At 44.1% G+C, this 21,010-nt stretch overlaps 1 protein-coding gene across 1 annotated transcript in view; it reads left to right on the forward strand.

Moving 5' to 3' along the window:
- TSPEAR (thrombospondin type laminin G domain and EAR repeats) overlaps nucleotides 1-21,010 on the forward strand; it is a 262,150-nt gene that overhangs the window by 206,955 nt on the left and 34,185 nt on the right. Inside the window, exon 9 of the mRNA XM_075318962.1 lies at nucleotides 11,160-11,389. Coding sequence (XP_075175077.1) covers nucleotides 11,160-11,389 — 230 coding nt within the window. The remainder of the gene's footprint in view (nucleotides 1-11,159; nucleotides 11,390-21,010) is intronic.

Genomic DNA, 21,010 nt, shown 5'->3' on the forward strand with positions numbered 1-21,010 from the left:
GTGATTCCCTTCTACAACCCCTGGCAAAAATGATGGAATCTCCTGGCTCTGAGGATGTTCATTTAGTTTTCTTTTATTTAAAAAAAGCAGATCACAGACATGGCACAAAACTAAAATAATTTCAAATCGCAACTTTCTGGCTTTAAGAAACACTTTAAAAAATCATGAAAACATAATGTGCTAGCCAGTAACGGTTACTCTTCACAACCAAACGGGGAAAAATTATGTAATCACTCAATTCTGAGGAAAAAATAATAGAATCACCCTGTAAATTTTCATTTCCAAAACTAACATCTGCATTAAATAAGATCTGTTCGTTAGTTTGCATCTAAAAAGGAGTGATCACACCTTGGAGAGCTGTTGCACCAAGTGGACAGACATGAATCATGGCTCCAACAGGAGAGATGTCAATTGAAACAAAGGACAGGATTACTACTTGTATAGTATCAAACTCTTAAAAGAGGGTAAATCATCACACAATGTCGCAAAAGATGTTGGTTGTTAACAGTCAGCTGTGTGTAAAATCTGGACCAAATGTACAAAACATGGAAAGGTTGTTAAAGGCAAACATACTGGTAGACCAAAGAAGACATCAAAGTTTCAAGACAGGAAACTTAAAGCAATATGTCTCCAAAACAGGAAATGCACAACAAAACAAATGAGGAATGAATGGGAGGAAACTGGAGTCAATGTCTGTGACCAAACTGTAAGAAACCACCTAAAGGAAATGGGATTTACATACAGAAAACCTAAACAATATAAAGATGACTGCCTGAAGAGAACATGTAAATTTCAACAGTCATTGATGATATGGGGCTGCATGTCAGGTAAAGGCATTGGGGAGATGGCTGTCATTACATCTTCAATAAATGCCCAAGTTTACATTGAAATTTTGGACACTTTTCCTAGCCCATCAATTGAAAGGATGTTTGTGGATGATGAAATCATTTATCAAGATGATAATGCATCCTGCCACAGAGCAAAAACTGTGAAAACATTCCTTGTAAGAAGACAAATAAGGTCAATGTCATGGTCTGCAAATAGTCTGGATCTCAATCCAATTGAAAATCTTTGCTGGAAGTTGTAGAAAATGGTCCATGACAAGTCCAACCTTCAAAGCTGATCTGGCAACAGCAGTCAGAGAAAGTTGGAGCCAGATTGATGAAGAGTACTGTTTATCACTCATTGAGTCCATGCCTAAGAGACTGTAAGCTATTATAAAAGCCAGAGGTAGTGCAAGAAAATAATATTGATGTTTTGGAGTGTTTTTTGTTTGTTTTTCATGATTCCATAATTTTTCCCCCTGTTTGGTTTTGAAAAGTAACCGTTACTGGCTAGTATATTATGTTGTCATGAGTTTTTAAAGTGTTTTTTAAAGCCAGAAAGTTGACATATGAAATGACTTTAGTTTTGTGCCATGTCTGTGATCTGTTTTTTTTTTATACAAAAGTAAACAACTGAATGAACATCTGTGACACCCTGGCAAAACCAGGTAGTCACAGGTCACTGTACCCCCCACCAAGGGTACAGGAATCGCTTCATCCTTGGGAATTTACACCACACCCCCCACACACAGGAACATCAGCCACAAATCCTAGTCGCCACCCCCATGACACGCAGGACACACCAGTGGGGGGGACCAGGCAGATGGGAATGCCCACCTAGGGGTCTTGAGGTGACAGGGGGCGGGAACCAGTCAGTTTGTCAGTGAGAGTTGGAGTAGAGTGAAGTTGGAGTCGGGGTGCTGTGTGGTCAGGGTTGGAGCCCTGGGACCACGGGAGGACCGACTAGGTGGCAGACAGTTCTGTAGGGCTACAGGAGATGACGACTCGGTCGCGGGAGACCTAAAGTGGACCGGTTCAGGGTCGTAGCCCGCCAGTACCGATGGAGGGAATCCGGTCCAGAGGCCGTTCATGGGCGGGGTACCTGTACCCTAGGACGAGGCAAGCTTCAAGCCCCTTGTTAATTGACCAGCGAGACAAGGTACCAGGCCTTGTTCCCGAAGAGAGAAGCCCAGATAGAGCAGACCGGCAGCCCAAGGCGGGGAACAGGGTGTCCACCAAGAACCCACTGAAGCCCCACGGGTCAGCGTCTGCGGGTAACGGCTCCCTCTGCGTCCAAAGCTGCAAGGGATCAGATTTTTTCTGTTCCAAGCGGTGTTAATCCACACACTAAAAGACTCGAGTGCAGGAGGAAGGGCCCCTACACTGTCAACCCGTGTGTGGGACCAGCACACCCCTCCAGAAGCAACCGGCATCCGGCCTTGGTTTACAATATGGACTTGGTGTGATTTCTTCCTAATTGTGAGTACACCGGTGTCATCCGGTCCAACCTGCCAACAGCGCCACAGCCCTGCTCCTTACCTACACCTGGGCCCCGGAACTACACCAAACCCCTACCCGTGGAGGGGAAACCACCTTGCTGCCCCCCTACATCACCGGTCCCGGACATCGGCCCCGAGTGGCAGCGGCGGTGCCACCATCCCATCACCGCATCCCACGGGTGGCGTCACAGACAATCTCCCCTGTAAATACCCCCCTCTTTCACTTTGTGCGTGGACGGGCGGTTGCACGAGCCCCGGGTCTGGTCACCACTCGAGCCCCAGACACGATCCCGGACCCGAGCGTCACTCGAACAGCCCCGATTGCCGCAGCAGAGGCGGCACCCGTCTGCGACACATCCTTAGAGCCAGGTGAGTCCATAATTTTTGCAAGGGGTTGTATCTACTTGGACTTTGTTTCTCCTATTAGTGCATTTTATCTCTAACTGATCAAAAAGGGCGTTCCTTCTGCTTAGATCACATGGTAAGCGGTTTTGATGGAGAAACTACAAATCCCAAAAGAAAACAGGTCTCCTCCTGGCTGCAGAAACCTTTACTATTCACGTATTTATTATAAGATGTGCACTGCACTAAAATTCCAAACTAATATTTTAAAATTTGAGATTTTGGCAAAAAATTGCAATTTCTTGAGCTATCCCGCCTTGTCACGGCAAATCTTTTTGGGGCAGTCCTACTCAGTCATGGGTATGGGATTGAAAAGCACTAGGTAAGTGCTGCTTTAAGCAGTTCTACTTTTTCATATGTGAGGCCGTATGGCACATTTTAAATATAAAATATTTTAGAGTAGGGCTGCCCCAAAGAGATTTGTCGTGGCGGGATAGCTCAAGAAATTGCAATTTTTTGCAAAAATCTCAAATTTTAAAATATTACAGTTTGGAATTTTAGTACAGTGCACATCTTATAATTAAAGTTGATCGAACGGCCAATAATCCGGGGCCGGCGGATCACTGACAGATATAAAAAGGAATCCGATCCGCTCCGGAATCCGGTGCCCATATAAGTCAATAGGGACCGGAATCTGGAGGGTAAAAACGTTTGTGGAGGGGCTAGGGGGCTAGGAGCGAGCGCGGCATAATCACCGAGGCGCTGTCATGGCGGCACACTCCTTCCGGGTCACGCTGTTACCTTCCGGAGCCGACAATTCAATATTCATGGTTTTCCCCGCCCACCGGCGCGTGTTGGTATCAGCTAGACACGCCCCCATCCTGAGTGTCAGTGTGTCAGCTAACTGCAACCAATCACAGGCGCCAGGACGGCTGGTGGGCGAGGAAAGCAGTCGGTCACGGTGGTAAACACTCGGCAGCACAGCTATAGTGCGCGGCTGGAGCCCCAGCCGTCGTGCTGTATCTGTGCCCAGAGACACGCGTGCAAGGCTTTGCTGGGTGCTGCCATGGCAGACTCGCGTGAGCCCCTCGCACTTGTGATTCCGGTGAAAGTAAAAAAAAAAACGACGTTCGGTCCACCCTAATCTTCACATCCAGCCAAGATAACGCCGGCTGGGGGCTGGTATATCCTCAGCCCGCAGCCGTCCAGTATGGTCGCATCTGTTAGATGCGACCATACCGGTGTGCGCTACTGGTTCTTTCCGCTAGCGTGATGCGGTGCCAATTGGGGTAATAGCAGGGGTTAGCAGCGGTGCACGGCTGCTGCTAAACCCTAGGTTTGTGTGATGGTACAGGCGTCTATCAGATACCTGCATCACACAAACCTGTAAATAACAGTAAATAAACACAGACACACAGAAAAATCCTTTATTTGAAATAAAGTACAAAACACTCCTCCTTCACCACTTTATTAAGCCCCAAAGAAACCCTGCAGCTCCGACGTAATCCACAGGAGAAGTCCCGCGGTGACACATACAGCTCTGCTACATGTCAGAGTGAGCAGCTATAGAGCACGGCTGCCCGCTCTGAGTGCAGCCCATTACTGAGCCGCGATAAGCGATGACCGCGGCAGAGACTGTCACAGGCTGGGGGCGCGTCAGCCAGGAACCAATCACAGCTGAGAGGACGGCCGGTGGGCGGGGAAAACACGGAAAGCTGTGTGATTGTGTGCACAGCACAGGAAGTGAAAGCGCGACCTGGAAGCAGAGTGCCGCCATGACACCGAGTCTGGTAAGTATGAAACGCTCATTTATTTATTTATTTTTTTCATTTTTATTAATTGCCGATTCCGGATCGTGCAGCCGGAATCCCGCGTCCGGGTCCGGCCTGGGGATAGCCCTGAAACCGCTCGGATCTGGACGTTTACAGCCAGGGTCCGCTCAGCACTACTATAATACATGCCGTTTTTGAGTTGAGTTTGCTTTTTCTTTTTATTCATGTATTTACCAGTAATAGGAGACACATATAAAGCATCACTTTAGAAAATGTTGGCTGCTGCCACAAATGTGAATATAGACCTCTCTAGTCACACACAGTATCATGCATCACTGTGGTAAGTGCTGTGCATGTCACCAACTTGTGCCTCTCTCATAACCAGTCTTGATCCGAACTTGTCCCAGTAACTGAACCTGTTCCAGGGTCTCGGTCCCTGCATGTATTCCTGTATCAATTCCTGTGTCCTGGTACCAGCCTGTGTTCCTGTATTTGTTCCTGTGTCCTGGTTATATTCTGAGTGCCTGTATCTGTTCCTGTATCACCGTCCCAGCCTGTATTCCTGTATCTGTTCCTGTGTCCTGGTACCAGCCTAAGTTACTGAGTCTGTTTCTGGTTCCTGGTACCAGCCTGAGTGCCTCTATCCTTTCCTGTGTCCCAGTACCAGCCTGAGTTCCTGTATCTGTTCCTGTGTCTTAGTACCATCCTGGGTTCCTGAATCCATTCCTGTGTCCTGGTTTCAGTCTGTGTTTCTGTGTCCTGGTACCATCCTGAGTTCCTGAGTCCGTTCTTGGTTCCTGGTACCAGCCTGAGTTCCTATATCTGTAGCACCCACGGGGCAAGGGATTAACTGTTACTCGTCACCGGGCCGGTGATGTCGAGTCAGGGGGATGTCACGGGTGGCCCTTTGCCCAGTTTCTTTGCCTCGAGGTGTACAATAAAGAGGGGTAGGATGATGGTGGAGGTTTGTCTCGTAACGCCACCTGCGGTACGTAGGCAGGGAATAGCCGCCGCTGCTGTCGCTGTCCTCCGGGCGGATGGTTGTAGCAGCTAAGATGTATCCATTCCTGTGTTCCAGTTCCAACCTGTGTTCCTGAATCCTTTCCTGTGTCCCAGTACCAGTGTTACGTCCCCACCGGAGTCTGCTGCATCGACTTCTGCTTCAGTCACCAGGCGACGCCGTGTTCCTGCCATGGATAGTGCTGGTGGTGGGAGAGGAGTCAATTCCAGCGGCGCTGGTGGCACAGGCTCCGCTCATCCACTGGGCTGGGTTTCCATGCAATCTGCAGTACCACTAGCTGACTATAGGTGGTGTGTGTCTCCAGATGAAGTTACCATCATTCATCTACAACCAATTGGAAGACACAACACCCTTCTTAATCCCCCTCCCGTCTGCTTACCACTGCCAGAGATAGTTCTGTATTCCTGGTTCCTTTTCTGTTTGTACTGTGATTCCTGTGTGCTGACCTCTGCTTTTTTTCTGACTACCCTCCTGTGTGTGTTTTTTTTGTACCTTGCTGCCAGTCCCGGATTTGACCACTCCTTTGTTTCCTTATTGCACCTTGCCTGCCGATTCTATTTCTGTATTGCATTACCTGGTTTTTGATCCTGCTTGACTACCATGGACTACAGCCTACCACAGGTGGTGATCGCTGGGGTTCTGTGTAATTCCAAATCCCTGTATAGGGGTTAAAGGGTTGCAGAGTTCTCGGGATCCTGGTTTGTGAGCGGCTTTCCTCTAGCCTCCCTTTATAGCCAGTCTGAGTCTGTGGTTCCAGGCAGGCGTTACAGCCAGCTTGAGTTCCTGAATCCTCTTCTGTGTCCCAGTACCTGCCTGAGGTCCTGTATCCGTTACTGTATTCTGGTACTAGCCTTTCTTCCTGTATCCAATCCTGTGTTCCAGTACCAGCATAAGTTCCTGAGTCTGTTCCTGGTTTCCGCTCCCAGCCTGAGTTCCTGTTTCCTGGTATTAGCCTGAGTTCCTGAGTCTGTTCCTGGTTCTCGGTACCAGCCTGAGATCTTGTATCTGTTCCTGTGTCCTGGTACCAGCCTGAGTTCCTGTATCTGTTCCTGTGTCACAGTACCAGGTTGAATTCCTGAGTATGACGCACCCACGGTGTCGGTGGTTACTCGTCGCCGGGCCGCGGTGCTACTCCTGGAATGCCGCGGTGGCCTTGTCCGGTTTCGTGAGTCCGGATGTCAATAAAATGGCTTGGAATGGGGACAATGGGGTTAGTGGTTGTTCGTGATGCCACCTGTGGTGTGTGGCCAATATGAGCTGTCGCTGCGGGACTTCTCTGCTGGGGCGGATGACTATGCAGCTTGGATGGTTGAGCTCTCCACAGGCAAAGCTGTGCCCCAGGGAGGATGTTGGGGGTATTAGTCTCTCAGGCATGATGGTGTGGGCGCCGGTAATAACGGGTCGACACAAGCGGTGTAGTTTAAGGTCTCTTTACTCACTGCTCACACGTGCAGCCGTGGAAAGTGCCGATTCCCGCTGTGATGGGCTCCAGCCGATCCCGGATACTTCGGAGGTCGTGACCGGCGGTCTTTCAGTTAGTCTCCTTCCTATGGTCTCACTCTACCCCAGCTCCTGGGCCGTGGAATTTGTCACAGGTGCCTGCTGCACTCCCCGTGAACCCTGGGACTCCCCTTCTTTTCCTAGGAACTCGGGTCAAGCCTCCAGCTCCAAACCACGGGCCCCGAACTGTTCGTTGCCTGCTACTACTCTCCAGTGCAACCACACACGGTTGTTTTAGGCCCCTCAAAGTAACTTTAAGTGTGATGTGGTCCCTAAAAAAAATTGGTTTTGTAAATTTTGTTGGAAAAAATGAGAAATTGCTGATAAACTTTTAACCCTTCTAACTTCCTAACAAAAAAAATATATTTAAAATATGGTGCTTATGTAAAATAGACATGTGGCAAATTATATTTGTTAATATAAATTAAAAGTTCAAAAATTGTACAATTTTCAAAATGTTTTTTGTCAAATTTTTGATTTTTTCATAAAGAAACACAAATCATATAGATCAAAATTTACCACTATCATGAATATGTCACAAAAACCAGTCTAAGAATCACTGGGAAATATTGAAGCGTTCCAGAGTTATTACCTTAGAAAGTGACACTGGTCAGAATTGTAAAATTTGGCCTTGTCATTAGGGTCAAAACAGGATTAATGGTGAAGGGGTTAATCTACATCTTGGGGGTGAGAGACTTCCTTTTTAGGCAGTAATGTTACCATTTGTGGGAATATAGGATTTTTATTTGTTTTTTGAAAGGGGGCAGTATGATGTGTGGACTAGAGCAGGGGGGGTTTAGGGTCTGTGTACCAGGGTTGATTTCCAGTCCAAGTCTGGCCCTGTGCTCATGAGCATGGAGAACGCAAAATGTATATAGACATTACAGCACGGGATCTCACATTATTCTTTCTTTGAGGTAAAAGATTGCTTAAAAACAGGCAGGGAAATGTTTTACCTTTTTCACTTTCCATTTTTTTAGCAGTTCTTTTTGTTTTACCTCACAAGAAGAATCAGCTATGATCCCATGCTGTCCTGTCTGTATACTCTTTTGAATCCTCCCCAGCCCAGGAGATGTGATATGATCAGGCCATGTCCCTGTATGGTCAGTTAAAAGAAAAAGGTTTTGGTACAATGTTAGTCAGTTGAAAAATTATATATTGATTGCTCTCAGTGAGAGAAACACAACTACAAAATTTTAATTTTGTTTTTCATCCTGTATGGTCAGACATGGCCATTACACAGTACATAGCACAGACATATATATATATATATATATATATATATATATATATATAAGATTATCTCAGCACAGGAACATTTTTTTAAAGATATCCAATTGTGGAACTTATTATTATTCGAAGATCTATTGATTAAAATGAACTCTGTGGGAAAACAACTTTAAAGAATGTCTATATTTGGAAATGTTTTAACAACTGTCTTAATTATATTTTACAAATACAATTTGGAATAAAGAAATATAACTGTAAATTTTTTTAAAGTTCTTGTCTAGTCTATAAAACTAAAACAATTTTTGCACGACTCATGTGACATGTGTATATGTCACACTATGTGATGGTAGTCCTCACACACACAAGCACTGATTCTTTAAAGGAATGTATAGAGCATTATAGGCTCTGTTCAGCTCTTTGTGTATAAAGTTATTTTCCCCAGGAATCACTGATTCCTTAAATATGACATCTGATGGAACAAACCATGCTCTTTTCCGTTTGATACAGAATGTAAAAACTCCATATACCTGAATATGAAATAATTGACATATGGTGGTTAGTGATGAGGAAGCACTAAAATGTTTGAGTGCTCGATAATCAAATCAAGTAGGTCAGATGGGTTTGACTCAAGTAAGGAGTATAATTGAAGTCAATGGGAAACTCGAGCATTTTTCTAGCAGACCCTACCAGGAGATGTGGTGTAAAAATCAGCTTTTCATTTGCATAAAACTCATGAAAAAAAATTGCTGAAAAAAATGCAGCGAAAATGAAACATGTGAACATAGCCTTAATAGCCGTGCCATCTCTCACCGTACTTCACGTTATTTATTTAAAGGAGGGACTGCGATACACCCTGGAAGACACAGAGAAAGGTCTCAGAATATATATTTTTTAAAATTTTAAAAAGAGTGGAAGTTCAACATTGGTAAAGCCTTTGCACTAAGTGCAAATGTTTAGTGTTTGGGCCTGTGGGTGGGAAGCTGGGTATTTCCCCTTGGGTTCGAAGGCCTGTGGTAGGGACAGCTAGATGCTGCCATGGGACAAAGAACAGGACATAGTTGCTGATGGTGCTTGCGAAAGTGCAACGACAGTTGCAGCACAGGAGTCATTCACACTTGTGGCCTGGACAGGGGATTGGCAAGCATATAACTGAGTTGAAGAAGCAGTGTTGTCACCCATAGACATTGATTGTGGACCCAAGCGTTTGGCCCACCTAGTAGGATACTTTGATGAAATGTTCCTGACTATGCTGGTGGTGGTCAGGCAAGTAGTGGTGAGGCCCCTGCAGATCTTAGTTGCAAATCTTACAATCAATCATAGTTGCAAATCTCACTCTACCCCAGAAACAGTGTAGGGAAAGCTGCTGGAGAAAGGATTGTGTTTTAGAGTGATTATTGCCTTACAAAAAAAAACAAATCAAATCTTTATTTTTATATAGCACTAACATATTCCTCAGCGCTTTACATACATTAGGAACACTGTCCTCATTGGGGCTCACAATCTAAATTCCCTATCTGTATGTCTTTGAAGTGTGGGAGGAAACCAGAGGAAACCCACGCAAACACGGGAAGAACATACAAACTCCTTACAGATGTCCTTGGTGGAATTTGAACCCAGGGTCCCAAGAAGCGTTATGGGACCTCGTGTGGACCTGGAGGGTTGTGCTGGGGTTAATAAAGTGGTGAAAGAGGATCCATTTTAGTCTTTTATTCCAAATAAAACATTATTTTGGTGTTTGTGTATATTTCATTTCCCTTACAGATTAGTGATGGGGGCTGTCTTGGGTAGACACCTGCCCTTGTTAATCTAAGACTTAGTGGCAGCTGTGGGCTGTTATTAACTCCTTTTTACATCGATTACCACCACACCAGGGCAATGCGGGAAAAGCTGGGTAAAGTGCCAGGACTGTTGCATCTAATGGATGTGGCAATTCCTGGAAGCTGCTGGCAGATATTTGTAGGCTGGGGGGTGCGCAATAACCATTGGTACCCCCAGCCTGAGAATACCAGCCCCCAGATGTTGGGCTTTATCTGTGCTGGTATCAAAATATGGTTGGATCCTATGCCAATTTTTTAAATTCATTTATTTATTTTAGTGTACGATATAGACGCGCCCACCAGCGTCAGTGATTGGTTGCAGTCAGACGAGCTGTCACTCAAGGTGGGAGCTCGTCTGACTGCAAACAATGACAGCCACCAGAAGCGGTGCATATTCAATGAAGGTAATGAGTTACCCGTGAAGTGAATGACCAGCCACGGGAGCAGTGTGACAGCCGGATTAGTGATTCGCTAAGTATGAAGTGCATGCTCCTACACCTTTGCATCAGATTCTGGTCCCCATTCACTTTATGGGAACTGGCATCTAGCCAACTACCAGGGATCAATACCCCACCGACCCCCAGTCAGTGATCTGCTAGTCCTCTCAAATGCAGGGACAAGACACAAAAAGAATTGACATGCTGTATCTTGGCTGCGTCTTCAAAAATGCAGCCAAGATGCAGCCAAAAAAGATGCACACAGCAGATGCAGACAGCAAAATAGAAATTTCATAGACTTTGCTGGGAGAAGGGAACGCATGCATTTAGGTGCAACTTCGTGACGTCAAAAACACACCAAAAAACGCACCAAACGATGCAGCGTGTGAACATAGCCTTATGGGGAAACCTCATGAGCTCATTTGAACCTTTTCTGATTGATTAAATCTCTTGTTTGAATGCATACATTTTTAGGGAATGTCTAAACCCATACTGTACCTTACAGATCCTCTGTAAGATCATATTCTGTCAGTGAGAAAGGTTTTACTGTTGGAATGATATCAGTCTATGACATAATGTGTAAGGAATTGATTTATTTTTATTTCACTATAAAAAATTTTAACCTGTGTTTCTTCATCATGTTACAACACAGATAAAACGCCGTTTTCGGTTATGCTAATATAACAATCTATTTTCTTACTGTGTCTATTATAACAGGCAACAATCACAATATCAACAGTGTTATTTATAAGTGGAACTCAAGCAATGGGTTATTCGAGATCAATCAGACCATTCCTACCTCAGGTGCTTATGATTGGGAGTTCTTCAGTATTGGACCCTATTCATTCTTGGTTGTAGCAAACACTTTTAACGGCACATCCACCAACATCCAATCTCACATCTACATCTGGCTGGGAGGCAGCTTCAGACCTTTCCAGTCTGTAACGGTAAGTGTCTGTCCAATGTTAACTCTTAACTCTGCTTTGTTAGCAGTGCTGGATCCTGGGTTCAAATCCCTCCAAGGACAACATCTGCAAAGATTTTGTATTTTCTTCCCATGTTGGCGTGGGTTTCCTAAAGGTTTTCCAATTTCCTTCCACATTCCAAAGACATACTGATAAGGAGCTAAGATTGATGATAATATGTGTAAAGGGCTGCGTAATATGATGGCGCTATATGAGCAATGGATAATAATGACGAAATACCTGATAGAAGCATACTGCAATGTCAAATATATACTTAAAGGAATCCTGACAGCAGATTTATGCTGCCCTAACCATGGAGTTCACAAAGAGAAATACATTTTAATCTATAATCTAATGATATTGAAGAGAGCACAATTTAAAAAAAATAAATAAACTTGGTACAACAACGGTATTGTTATGATCCACGGTTCTCTGCTCTCCAGCAGAGCCAATGTTCTATATTATGCTCCAGGTGATGAGTTGCTTCTCAGGCTTCGGGTTCTGCGATAATTCGGGGATGGATCAGTGTTCAGGCTCCTCGTTCCGGGTGAGTGCTTGGCTTCATTAGAGAGCAACTTTACCCGGAACACTGCCAGTCATAGATCTACAGTGAGTTATCTGGCTCCTGTGAGTTTTGTTGTTCTGATCTTGCCTCTGTACCCCAGACTTTTGTTACCCTTCTTTACCCGTTCCCCTGACTTTGACATTATCCCTCTGACTTCAGACCTCCGGCTTGTACCCTAACCTTGGCTCCGCTCGCTCTCTGTGTACCTTATATGTTTTCCTGGCTTCTGTTGTCCGGCTTGTACCCTGACCTTGGCTTTACTCACTCCCTGTCTACCTTATCTGACTTCCTGGCTTCTGACCTCTGACTTGTACCCACATCCCATCTCTGCTCGCTCCCTGTGTACCTTATCTGACTTCTTGGCTTCTGATCACCGGCGTGTTTGACTTCCCTGTCTCTAGTAGATTCTAGTGACACCTAGTGGCGTTTCTCTGCTCAGCTTGATTGACAGATATTACTCTATTTGCACATAAAGAACTGTCTCTTAATGGGATGCTATCATCAGAATATGACCTATTGTTTATATTCGTTTTTTTGTGTTATATGAATTTTTTTTTAGATTTTTCAGTTGTTTTTTCCCCCCACATCATGATCTTTATTAAAAATATACCACCAATCTTGCAGTTTTCACACTGACCACTAGGCCTTTTTAAGACTCAAACACCTTGGCTGTTCAGGAGGAGCTTTTTATAAGGCTCTTCTTCATTAGAGGTATAATTACAATGTGAAATGATCCACCAATCACTATACTTGATGTTAAAGATGACCCTGCCCCCCCTTCTTCACAATGAAATTTGAACATATTCATTAGATGCTTCAATACGAAAGATGGAATCTGAGTCTGTTTTTTTCAGCTATGTACATACAGTATGTTGGTTCCTGAAACAACATGAAATTAGAGTCTAGAGTAGCCCAGGTGGCAAGTGTGAAAATTGCACACATACATTAGATGCTTCCATACAAAAGATGGAATCTGAGTCTGTTTTTTTGCAGCTTTGTACATGTGTTGTTTCCTGAAACAACATGAAATTAGAGTCTAGTATAGCCCGGGTGACGAGTGTAAAAATTGCAAATTTCTATTTTTCTTTTAATATTTGGCATAATATTGTTAAAAAAAACAATGCCAAATTTAAAAAGAAAAGAAATTTAACATAAATATCTGATTTAACAAATAGGTGATTCCCTGATGATAGGTTCCCTTTAAGCTAGGAACGAGGAGAGAAACTGGAGGGAGCATTCTAGCAAACACTTTGTCCCCAATCTAAGGCAGCTTCCTTTTAAATAATGATTACACATTGCTTTATATATTCAGTAAATATCCACAATCTTAAGGATTCCGCCTCTGTACCTGTGTGAGTTCTGTTAGAGCTTATCTAAATCCCCTTTTTTCTTTCAAAAAGTTGGCAAATGCGCACTCTAGCTTCATCCATCTCTTGGCAGAAATCCTAGATGAAAGCAAATGCGAGCCGTGAGATAACAGCACCGAGGAGATAAATCCATGTAATTCTGCTTCATTCAAGTAGATTTGAATTTCAGGTGGTCTGAAGAAGAAAATCAAGTCTTCTTTATGTCAGAAGCACATCTGGAAAAATAGGGAAGAATTATTTTATTTCTCAGATTAAATTGCATTCCACTAAATGACTAAATGTTACAATATTGTAAGACGGAGTTAGACATTTGCATGTTCCTAACAGAGACTTGCGCACACTTTAGGGTTAACTCACCCTAGTTTTCATTATAGTAGCCTCTGTAAATCAGATGTAAATGGGAAGTAAATGTCAGCATTCACAGAGTGGTCATGGATGTCATGAATTCCCGCTACCGCTCTCCTAGGAGTTGTTGACATGCTGTGCTATTTGTAGATGCTTTGCTCATTTGGTGCCGAGTTTTCTAGGGGTAGAACGAGGGTCATAGTTAAGAGGTAGAAAATTGTTCTGCTCTTTTTCTTGTTAATCTGATTCTTGTTGACTCGTTAAAAGCATTTTTTACTGAAATGTACTGGGCTAAAATGGAAATCCGCAACAGACACTTGTCGAACAAATGTTAAGAAATGTATTGATGATTCTATTTTTAAATATGGTAAATATATAATTTGTTTATTGCAATTTAATCCATTTAGACTCTATACTCTAGAGCTTTTTACTATGAAAATGAGTTGACTCCACAGTCAATGGAAGTTCCTTATTTTTGGAGTAGGGCTTATATTTGAAGTATACTCAAAAAAGGCCAAAAATCCTAACAGGGCTTATATTTGACGTAGGTCTTTTTGGAATGAAACAGGTAGGGATGGGTGAACCTGAACTGTAAAGTTCGGGGTCCGTACTGAACACATGGTGTTCGTGCACACAACCCCGAACACAAGCTTTCTGGGACATTCGTGTTACAGTTCGGGTCCAGGGGCTGTTAAAAAAAAGCACGTTATTCAAAAAACATTCTGATCATACTTACAGGTCTTGCGACGTCCTGCAGACTCTGTCTTCCAGAACTTCTGCTTCCGCATCCGTCCGATCATTGCTGTTCTCCCCCGGTAAACACCTCTGGCTAAAAGGACCTGCTGTGACCGTGACATCATACCCATGTGACCAGTCACGTGTGAATGTTGTATTACCTCAATGGCTACAGACTGGTCACGTGAGTATGACGTCATCAAAAGTCCTGGTGCACCGTGATGCGAGTGTCATCGCATCATGGTGCACAACGTCCCAACGGCAGCGGGTCAGCTGCATTTATTTACACCTCTGAGGCGCTCCTGTCGGGAGAGTGGGGTGATGCAATGCGGGACACAAGTGCAATCATCCCCTCACTGTCAGCCTCTGCTTCATCGCTCTGTCCAGAGCGATGTAGCAGACCTGACATTGCTCTCTATGCTTCTCACTATGTATAGACTGTGTCTACAGTATGCACAGTGATGTAGCAGAGTTGACATTGCGCTTTGCTTCTCACTATATATAGACACTGTCTGTGCACAGTGATGAAGCAGAGTTTACATTGCTCTTTACTTCTCACTGTGTATAGACACTGTCTGTGCACAGTTATGAAGCAGAGTTGACTTTGCGCTTTGCTTCTCACCGTGTATAGACACTGTCTGTGCACAGTGATGAAGCAGAGTTGACATTGCACTTTGCTTCTCACTGTGTATAGACTGTGTCTGTGCACAGTGATGAAGCAGAGTTGACTTTGCAGTCCCAGTGGATTACGTTGGACTAAGGATTTTTTTTAATAAAGATGGAGTCTCTAAATGTTTTTTTGTTTTATTTGGAATGAAAAAAATACTCTGTTGTGTTTTTTTTCCCTGTTTCCTAGAAATTCATGGTGGCCATGTCTAATTTGGCATGACACAATGAATTTCGGGCTTAGTACCATCTGATAATACCAAGCTGGTATTAACCCCTTTATTACCCAGTGAGCCACCGCCATCACTGCCGCTGGACGAGCCGGGTACAGTGCCTGGAAATGGCGCTAAGAAACAATGCGCCATTTCCAGAATCCCAGCCCCCAGCTGCCTGGCTTTACCTGGCTGGCGATCAAAATACGTCGGGAACCCACGCATTTTTTTATTAATTATTGTATCTTGATTGCCAGCCAAAGTAAATCAGGCAGATGGGTGTGGCAGCCCCTAGTCGTCTGCTTTATCTGCACTGAGAATCAAAATTACCGCGGAGCGCTACGTCATTTTTTTTAATAATTTATTTATTCTTACAGTACTGTGATGTCAAGCAATCAAAATACAGGGAAGCCCATTTTTTTTTAGTTATTTAAATACATTTTAAAAAAATATGCTGGGCTCCCGTTGCATTTTCAATTGCTAGCTAAGGGTAATCCAAGCATCTACTGGCTGCTAAACCCCACTGCTTGGTGTTACCTTCACCGGCAATGGAACATCCAGGGAAGCCTTTTTTTTTTTTACGTTTTTTGCCAAAAAACAAAAAAAATGATGTGGGCTTCACCATATTTTTGTATGCTAGCCAGGTACAGCAGGCAGCTACGGGCTGCCCCCAACCCCCAGCTGCCTATTTGTACCCAGCTGGCAACCAAAAATATAGGGAAATATTTAAAAAAAAACCAAAAAACGACATGGGCTTCGCCCAATTTTTGTGTCCAGCCAGGTACAGCTAGGCAGCTGGGGATTGGAATCCGCAGCGCAGGTGGACCGAAGCTTTATGCCCCCCCCCACCCCCCCCCGCTGTGAATTGCAGTCCGCAGCCACCCTAGAAAATAGTGCTTTCATAAAAGTGCCATCTTCTGGCGCTGTATCCAACTCTTCCAGCGGCCCTGGTGTCGGGTGGCATGCTAGGTAATAAGCGGTTAATACCAGCTTTGTTTTACTAGCTAGTATTAAGCCAGAGATTCTTAATGTCAGGACAAGTTTGACCCGGCCATTAAGAATATCCAATAAAGGGTTAAAAAAAAGACACCACACAGAAAAAAAATACTTTATTAGAAAGAAATACACAGACACATTAGAGACTCCATGTTTATTACTCTCACTCCTCCACGATCCTGGTCTTCTGTCTTCTTCAACCAATCTAGCTCTGCTATATCAGACAGCACAGGGGAGGAAGAACCCTGCTCCTCTCCGTGCAGTCTAATCATCAATGAGTGAACAGACGCTGCGTGTTGGTAGGCGTTGACGTCACCGCTGCCACCATTGCCATAGTAACCTGATGGTCGAGTTACTATAGCAACGGTGATCTCCGATCACCTGATTCCTGGCGCTGCTATTCATCACTGGCTGTGGCAGCCAATCCCTGCATGTGGGCTGATTATGTAAAGAGCGCCGACATGCAGGGACGGGGAGCCGACCATGTGCCCGAGCATCTCGCCGGTACATGGCACTCGCCGAGTATACCAAGTACTGAGATGCTTGGGCGAGCACCGCGTACCGGCAAGATGCACTGACAAGACCTAGCATGACGTCATAGCCATTTGACCAGTCTGTAGCCAATGAGATAATACAACATTCACACGTGACTGGTCACATGCTATGATGTCATGGAAGATCCTTTGGTTACCAGGCGGCACAGCGATGATTGAAGTCAGAAGAAGTGGCGGGAGACAGAGTCTGCAGGATGTGTCGCGGGACCTGTAAGTATAATGACAACGTTTACTATTAACTGTATTCTTTATTTTACAGCCCCCCCACCCCATCACATAAGTGTAAAGTCGAAGTTTGGTGTTCGGACTCAAGTTTGCGTTGTATCAGAACCCAAACGCGAACTTTACAAAACTTTCCGGCGAGTCTCCCGAACACCGAACATCGAGGGGTTCGCCCATCCCTAGAAACAGGGTAACCATTGTTAAAGGGGTGTTTCCATCTCATATGTAGTAGGTGTAATAATAATAATAATAATAATAATAGCAAATACCTTCAGTTCACTATGTCACTTACCTCATGTTCATGGCATTGCAGGACCTTAGGTATCCATGGTTATGACCCCTAGTAACTAACTAACTGAGTATATGCGTGATCATAATCTTTTATATCTAAGGTCCAGCAATGCCCTGCACATGAGGTAAGCGACATAGTGAATCAGGAGAACTATACTACAATTCTAATTAGAGGCATATGTTAATATTATTATTATACCTACTACATATTAGGATAGGATCTTGGAGATGGGTATACCCCTTTACCCCTTAATGACCGCGGCTGTACTGGTACGTCCTAAGCGGTCATAGTGTAATCACACACAGCTGCCAGAAATCCGCGCACATGTCAGCTGATTTGAACAGCTGACATGAGTGCCTCGCAGACACGAATGGATCCGCGATCTACCCGTGCCTGTTAACCCCTTAAACTGCAATGTCAATAAGTGACATCGCGATTTAAATCCAGGCCACGGTAAATCTTCACTTACTAGGCTCCATCGGCGGCGCTGTGACGTGATCACTGTGATCTGAAGATTGTCATGGTAGCACAGGATCATGTGATGACTCCTGTACTTAGCATGAGCCACTTCCTGTTTCACCCAGCCGAGTGCTGCCAGTGAAAAGAGGTGAGTGTTTCTGGTGATCACAACTGTGTAGCTGTGATCAACAGAAATAAATAAGCGATGAGACTACTGATCCTTATAGTCCCCTAGGGGGATTAATAAAATTAAAAAAAAAAAAATTGAAAAAAATTAAAAATCTAAAAGTTCAACTCCTCCCCCATTCACCCCCATTGAAAATTAAAGGGATAAACAAAAATAAAATATACATTTATTTGGTATTGCCGCGTTCAGAAATGCCTGATCTATCAAAATTTAAAATCAATTAATCTGATCGGTAAACGGTGTAATAATTATTAATAATATACATATATATTAAATAATTCCAAACACCAAATTACATTTTTTGGTCACCATAAATTTTACGCAAAATGCAATAACAGGTGATCAAAACAGAGCATCTATGCAAAAATGGTACCATTGAAAGTGTCAGCTTGAGATGCAAAAAATAAGCAAAGCAATCAATGAGCCATAGATCCCTAAAAATGAGAACAGTACGGGATGTGGAAAATGGCGCAAAAAGTGTGCCACTTTTTTTTTTTTAACAAACTTCTGATTTTTTTAACCCTTTAGATAAAAGTAAACCTATACATATTTGGTAATTACAAACTCGTACCGATCTGAGGCATCACACCCACACAATAGTTTTACCATATAGTGAACACGGTGAATAAATTATCCGAGACACAATCAGTCAATCGCACTTTTTTTGCAGTTTTTCCACACTTGGAATTTCCAGTACACTATATGGTAAAACTTATTGTTTCATTTAAAAGTACAACTCGTAGCACAAAAAAACAAGCCCTCATATGGCAAGATTGACAGAAAAATAAAAAAGTTACGGCTCTCGGAAGAAGGAGAGCAAAAAAAAAACAAATGAAAAATGGGGATGCAAGGGTTCAGCAAGACCATTTACAAAATAGTTTGCCAGTTCAGAAGATATACACACTAGTGCAATTATGTATAAGAAATGTCTATTTCTATTACATGCCAATAATAAAAGGAGAACTAGATAATGGTTATCCACATTTGGCACATATGGGTGAATGTGTTGCACTGGGGTTTTTTTTTTTGGGGGGGGGGGTTAAGTGGAAATTGATTGTACATAAAAATTAATTTCCATGTCAATAAAAATAATTTACATTTGACAATAAAATAATATTCTGGTAGAAAATAAGTAAAGATTAAAAAAAAATAAAAATCAATTAGTAAATAAAAACTGTTTCTATTATTATGATGCGGTTGATAACAGAAACAGACAGCAAACAAGGTATCTAATCCTAAATTTTCAGTTTCCTGCTGATGAAATAGTGTTTATCTGCAGTAGTCCAGGTACTTAAACTAGAGAAGAAGGGTTCGGTGCTCCAGGCTCAAGACAGAGCATGCTGAAAGGTGCCTACTGCAGTCTTAGCAATCTACTGCCCCATTATAGGATGCAAAACACTGTATCACTGATTGGATACTCTCTATGATTTTAAAGGGAACCTGTCAGATGCAATATGCACCCAGATCCATGAATAGTTCTGGGTGCATATGTAGCGCAACAAACCGAAAAAAACAGAAAAAAACAAAACCTCCTAAAAACAGTATTTATTAATATATAATATTAAAATGCTCTAAATCCAGAGCGTAATAACTCTCAAATTACCAAGTGGTCAACTGGTCACGTGAGGTGGGTGGGAGGACAAAAGAGGGTATAGCCAAGTGGTGAAAAGAGGAGTGCTGATATTCTCAATACTCTCGATAGGACTCTAGGTCAGATACCTTTAATCGTTGTCATATTCACCAAATAATTATCCTATTGTTATAGGGAATATAGGGAAGAAGATAGTTTATCCCTCCCTTTTTCCTACCTACCAGCGGAGGTGCATATGGAGCGCCCCTGAATATATCTGGGTGCATATGTAGCGCCCCTGAATATATCAGGGTGCTACAGGGAACTGCATCCTGTCCCCCAGGGTGCAGGACCCAACCCAACCCCCATGGTTCCAGGTTCCCAATAACCGGTGTCACACCATCAGCACTACAAATCCCAAGCACACCTCACATCAAACCTGTCAGACACACCAGTGGGATGGTCAATCTGGAGTGGGGCCACCTACCTAGGGGTCAGGCAGAGTGGTGGGAGGGAAGTTCCAGTGAGTTCAGGGGAGTCAGTGAGTTGAGAGTAGCCTTCAAAGAGTGAGGAGCTGGGAGTAGTAGCTCCCAGGGAGCGAGACCAAGGTTGGGTCGCAGACGGTGGTCCGGGACCACAGGACTTGGGGACCGTTGGCAGTGACATTGGAAAGGGTGCGACGGACATAGTCTAGGAGGACTGTCGGCATCAGAACCCCAAAAGAACTGACCGGTGCCGAGCACGATGGGGTACAGGACCCTAGGTCGGGAGCAGGTTCATCCGTCCTGATAATTAACCTGGGAGGGAGAGTATCTTCATGAACTTCCCTAAGAGCTCAGAGATTGAAGGCATCAGCACAACACGGAAGACAGGGTTCTCCATAAAAAGCAGCCCAATTGAAATCCCAAGTGCCAGCCATCAAGAGCACAGCTACCCTGCACACAGGTAGTGGGGCCCCAACAGCTTCATGCCAAGGGACCACAACAGACAACTAAAATTGTGTACGGAGGCAGGGTCCGGACTATCAAGTGACACCGGTGGGAGCGGGCACCTGGACAGGCTCCTTTGTAGAGACTGTGATGAACAGAGACTCTGCTTTATCTTCAGTGTGAGTGTCTGCTTTATAATCCACATCTTGCACCATGACTAGCCACAGTGAGTACCCTGGTCCCCTGCACCCTGCACTCTCAAATATCCCACACCATTACCTCAGAGGCCGGGGCCTTCCCTACCTGCAGAGGGACCGACGCCTTGTTGCTCCACACCATCTGCCACGGTACTCCTTCCAGCAGCGGCGGTACTCCCATTACCGCAACCCGCAGGTGGCATCACAAACTTCTCCCCTGTAAATATCTCCTTCCAATGATTGGAGTGTTAGCCGAGCCCGGGTCAGGACCCCTCGAGCCATGACCACCCTGGATCCGAGCACCCCG

This window comes from Anomaloglossus baeobatrachus, chromosome 7, assembly GCF_048569485.1.
Source record: "Anomaloglossus baeobatrachus isolate aAnoBae1 chromosome 7, aAnoBae1.hap1, whole genome shotgun sequence".
Taxonomy (NCBI): domain Eukaryota; kingdom Metazoa; phylum Chordata; class Amphibia; order Anura; family Aromobatidae; genus Anomaloglossus; species Anomaloglossus baeobatrachus.